General features: G+C 40.5%; 1 protein-coding gene across 1 annotated transcript in view; it reads left to right on the top strand.

The window, feature by feature from the left end:
* Positions 1-5,183, top strand: part of LOC118323182 (myosin heavy chain, fast skeletal muscle-like) — a 29,812-nt gene that overhangs the window by 23,507 nt on the left and 1,122 nt on the right. Inside the window, 12 exon segments of the mRNA XM_035655114.1 lie at positions 2,739-2,865; positions 2,950-3,068; positions 3,178-3,288; positions 3,291-3,379; positions 3,485-3,668; positions 3,756-3,921; positions 3,996-4,120; positions 4,261-4,569; positions 4,642-4,845; positions 4,938-5,063; positions 5,158-5,180; positions 5,182-5,183. The exon segment at positions 5,182-5,183 is cut by the window's right edge and continues 113 nt beyond it. Coding sequence (XP_035511007.1) covers positions 2,739-2,865; positions 2,950-3,068; positions 3,178-3,288; positions 3,291-3,379; positions 3,485-3,668; positions 3,756-3,921; positions 3,996-4,120; positions 4,261-4,569; positions 4,642-4,845; positions 4,938-5,063; positions 5,158-5,180; positions 5,182-5,183 — 1,585 coding nt within the window.

The following is a 5,183-nucleotide window of genomic DNA, read 5'->3' as shown; positions in this document are numbered from 1 at the left end:
CTGAAATGATCCAGACTCCCTTTCAATAAATCCACTTGTCTGTCAGTCAGTTATCAGACCTTTCCACTCAATAACTGCATTTTCATTTCTCAACCCAAAAATATGAACGTTATTAACGAGGAACACATTTCTGGTATATTAAATTATCTAATTGCAATCCTTCTTAAAGGTCCATTCCCAAAAGATATCTAAAAACTTGCTCCAGCGGTTCAATGGAAACGACCATCAGCCTGAATTATTTATCTCCTGTTAACCTAATACTCTAGTGACATTCAGTGCTTCTCCAAATTTTAAAACTCTCTTTACTGGCTGCTGATATCAAAATTAATAGGCGCATTATGTGCCTACCATAAACTGTATCACAATGTAAATGATTTAATTTTAAATCATTTTAAAATAACTAAATGGCCTAAAGTTTAAATACTCTACAAACACTGCAGGGGTACCACCCTGGGTATATTCTTGTGCTACTCAGTATTGTATAAGCTACAATCAAGTCCCCAAAAATCTACTTAAAACCTCATAACTATTGTTAATCTTTTACTGGAAGATACTCTTTAAACAGTGATAATGAGTTTCCAAGCATTGTTGTTATATTATATATTATATTTAATTTGACACTGCTTTACTTGTACTATTTTTGGCTGCACATCATGAGGCTACTCTAATGGAATCCAACATGCCTTAATATTAGATGGTGTTATAGTGTATTTGTTATGCTTATAAAATATAGATCCAAAAACATAACTACAGCTTTTAAAACAGATTCCCTTTACGAATGTTAATATCATTAACTATATGTAGAAATTACAACGATACATCCCATTCAAACCATATACACTTTTCCCCCTGATATGCCAATATATATGCAGTGCAAGCCACATATCACTATCAAGCCGCAGGTTATGTCAAGCCCACGGAGACTCCGATCGTTCCCCGACCAAATTGAGTGGGGCAGTTATGCTGAGAAGGCAGCACTCCGTTGGACTGTATAAAACCAGCAGCTACTGAAAATCTGCTCCAACTGATTTGCCATTAGAAGATTGGGTTAAGTGCACCACAACTGTTTTCCTCACTCCAGCATCGCATAGTTTCATATGACAATTATTATACTGTGATCCACTGTGATAGATCAAAAACCACATTAAGTAGAATTCTGCTGATCAGTGTAATTAACGTTTTTAATTACTTTGCTTAAAAGTTAGACTATTTTTTCTATTCCCTAATCTGGCCTTTGTTATGTTACATTTCTTATTGTCTGAACTTTAGATGCAAAATCGAAGAAAACTTACATACCTAACTTTCTAAAACTTCACCTGTGTTTTTTGCACCACTTGACAGGACACAGAGCATAACCAAGATATTTTCAGTTTGCATCAATTTCAGGATAAATTCTTCAAAACAAAATCAGTGCGCAAAGTCAGTATGCAGCGTTCTGTGACCATAACCCTTTACATCACTTCGTGTTTGAAAATTTCTCATATTTTGGTCTCCACTAAGTGCCCACGATGAGCACAGACGCGGACGATGGAACAGTAATGGCCCCTTGCCTGGCCATGTTACCTCCGAAAAGCGAGGCAAACAAGAGACCGATAGCAGGCCCCAGGACTGCTCCATTATGATGCCAACCAAGGCTGCCTGTCTTTGTGAAACTTGACCCAGATGAGATTGTTTTAGTCAACAGAGGCAAACTAGATGAAAACAACAAGGGGTGGCAAAGCGAAGTTAAGACACCGCAGGGAACGGAAAGGTAAGGTGAACCTACGCTCTACTAGAACTATCATAACTGATAGAAACTTTGAAATGAATGTGAAATATCTGACAATAAATGTCTTTCAATTATCGCTCCACTTTATTTTCTACTCCAGAAAGTGACTGCTAAAAGAGGACTGACAAACGCCGATGCCAGGAACCACTCACACAAAAAAGGTATTGACAAGGGAATAATGTAACTCCATACAATTCATAACGTCCAACACAGAATGTTGAGACATGGCCATGATGACACCACCTCAGTGGAGCCTTGCGTGCTGTATAAACCTCAAAGAGCTTATAGCAAATCACATGGCATGATCTACGTGATTTCCACTGTACCACAACTAAACCCATTTTTATGTTAATACTACAGTATGTAGAATCCTATACCTATATCTAAATCGGATTCAACCACACTGATCCCAGCTCTCTACATTACAGATCCTTACTTCTGGGTTTTATTGCGTTGTTTAGTGAACATCTCCGTTACAAGTGGCCTTCCTGTGAGTTTATGATGCTGTAGTTAGTGGGAGGCATACAGAGGCACGAGAGGATGAGGCCACCACCCCATTATCTGTCCTCCATCTGAACCTGGACAACTATAGATGTGCATATCAGTTACACAATGCCTCACTTTGGTAAGACCACATGCTCTCTACTATCCACATGTATAAAATGTGTAACATACCAAAGATATGGACAGTAGAAATTTGAAACCACATAACACCCATAATATTACATGCGAACTGCATGATAAAAGCATGTTTGTATTTCACAGATCGTCTTATGAGAAAACCAGTCAGGAGCGCTGACTTTACAGCGATGGGGACCTTAACAAGCCAAGTATTAAAACAAACTGTAACTACAAGGCTGTTGCCAAAGCTAAGGTGAACACGAACTGTAACTAATAGTAGCTTCAAACTTCAACCTTAAACCAACTCACTTACAAATACTCAACATACATAATGTTTTGTTGTTTATAGGGTAACTTGGAAAAAATGTGCAGAACTCTTGAGGACCAGTTGAGTGAACTCAAAGCCAAAAATGATGAGAATGTCCGCCAGCTGAATGACATTAATGCACAGAAGGCCAGACTGCAAACAGAGAATGGTAAGTCACCTTTACATCTGTAAGGAAAAGCACTAAGGGGTGGGTTCATAATTTTCCCAAAGTCATTCATACATTGTCATTCAGGTGAGTTTTCCCGTCAGATTGAAGAGAAAGAAGCTCTTGTCTCCCAGCTGACCAGAGGCAAACAGGCCTTCACTCAGCAGATTGAGGAGTTGAAGAGGCACATTGAGGAGGAAGTGAAGGTATTACAATAACCATAATTACCACAATTATACACAATTATACTAAATAAATAATAATAGTAATATAAAAAACAGGTCATTAAATAAGGTCTCCTGTCATGTTCAATAGGCCAAGAATGCTCTTGCCCATGCTGTTCAGTCAGCCCGCCATGACTGTGATCTGCTCAGAGAGCAGTTTGAGGAGGAGCAGGAAGCCAAGGCTGAGCTGCAGCGCAGCGAGGAATGTCCAAGGCCAACAGTGAGGTGGCTCAGTGGAGAACTAAGTATGAAACTGATGCTATCCAGCGCACTGAGGAGCTTGAGGAGGCAAAGTATGTAATCCTTTTTAACTTTTAATGAATAAATAGGTTTTTTATTCAATATTTTACCACTACACCGTTCTTTGCTAAATTAAATTTGAGAATACTTGACTACAGGAAAAAGCTTGCCCAGCGCCTGCAGGATGCTGAGGAAACCATTGAGGCAGTGAATTCCAAGTGTGCTTCTCTTGAGAAAACCAAGCAGAGGCTCCAGAGTGAGGTTGAGGACCTCATGATTGATGTGGAGAGAGCTAATGGTCTGGCTGCCAATCTTGACAAGAAGCAGAGGAACTTTGATAAGGTAAAAGGAAATCAAGACCACATTGATTCAAAGGAAACAAAATCTTTCATAGTAAGTAATCAGTGTTACTTATCTATATAATTCTAGGTCCTGGCAGAATGGAAGCAGAAGTATGAGGAGGGCCAGGCAGAGCTGGAAGGAGCTCAGAAGGAGGCTCGCTCTCTCAGCACTGAACTCTTCAAGATGAAGAACTCTTATGAGGAGGCTCTGGATCATCTGGAGACCTTGAAGAGAGAGAACAAGAACCTGCAACGTATGTTAACATTTATACTTATATAGAGAAAAGAATACAGATTATATACATTGTTTGCATTGTGTTTCCTGTAGAGGAGATTTCAGACCTGACTGAACAGATTGGTGAGACTGGAAAGACTATCCATGAGCTGGAGAAGGCCAAAAAGACTGTGGAGACTGAGAAGTCTGAAATTCAGTCAGCACTGGAGGAAGCTGAGGTAGAGCAACATCAGAAGTTGACATTGATTGATAAAAACCATCGGCATTCATTTCTTCTTTCTTTGTTGGGCTAATCAAACTTGTATCATGGAGGACATCTTGTATGAGTTATTAATTGAATTGTTGAAACTGTATCCAGGGTACACTGGAACATGAGGAGGCCAAGATTCTCCGTGTTCAGCTTGAGCTCAACCAGATTAAGGGTGAAGTAGACAGGAAGCTGGCAGAGAAGGATGAGGAGATGGAGCAGATCAAGAGGAACAGCCAGAGGGTGATTGACTCCATGCAGAGCACTCTGGATTCTGAGGTCAGGAGCAGGAATGATGCCCTGAGAATCAAGAAGAAGATGGAGGGAGACCTAAATGAGATGGAGATTCAGTTGAGCCATGCCAATCGTCAGGCTTCTGAGTCCCAGAAGCAGCTGAGGAATGTCCAGGGACAGCTCAAGGTGAGGTTTATATTTTATTTAAAAACCAATAAAAAGAGTACAGATGGTTCACTGTTTTTCTTTTGTTGTCAGGATGCCCAACTGCACCTTGATGATGCTGTCAGAGGACAGGAAGACATGAAGGAGCAGGTTGCCATGGTGGAGCGCAGAAATGGCCTGATGGTGGCTGAGATTGAGGAGCTGAGAGCTGCTCTGGAACAGACAGAGAGAGGACGCAAAGTGGCTGAGCAGGAGTTGGTTGATGCCAGTGAGCGCGTCGGACTGCTTCACTCTCAGGTGTGTTGTATGTATACAAGAGAATTCATCCTCCATATAAGATACATCCAAATGGTTTATATTAATATCATTTTTTAAATACCCTTATCCAGAACACCAGTCTTATGAACACCAAGAAGAAGCTGGAGTCTGACCTTGTCCAGGTTCAGGGTGAAGTGGAGGATTCAGTTCAGGAAGCAAGAAATGCTGAGGAGAAAGCCAAAAAGGCTATCACTGATGTGAGTCTTCTTTTTAATGTAAAATAAGATGTACTACTTCACCTAAAAGTTGTTGACGCTTGACCATTCATGTCAAAACTGCCCATCATTTCAGGCTGCCATGATGGCTGAGGAGCTGAA

Source organism: Morone saxatilis, unplaced genomic scaffold, assembly GCF_004916995.1.
Source record: "Morone saxatilis isolate NCDOM2014 unplaced genomic scaffold, NCSU_SB_2.0 Contig14, whole genome shotgun sequence".
Classification (NCBI taxonomy): Eukaryota; Metazoa; Chordata; class Actinopteri; family Moronidae; genus Morone; species Morone saxatilis.
The sequence above is the reverse complement of the archived record's forward strand: the minus strand, read 5'-3'. Positions and strand labels throughout refer to the sequence as shown.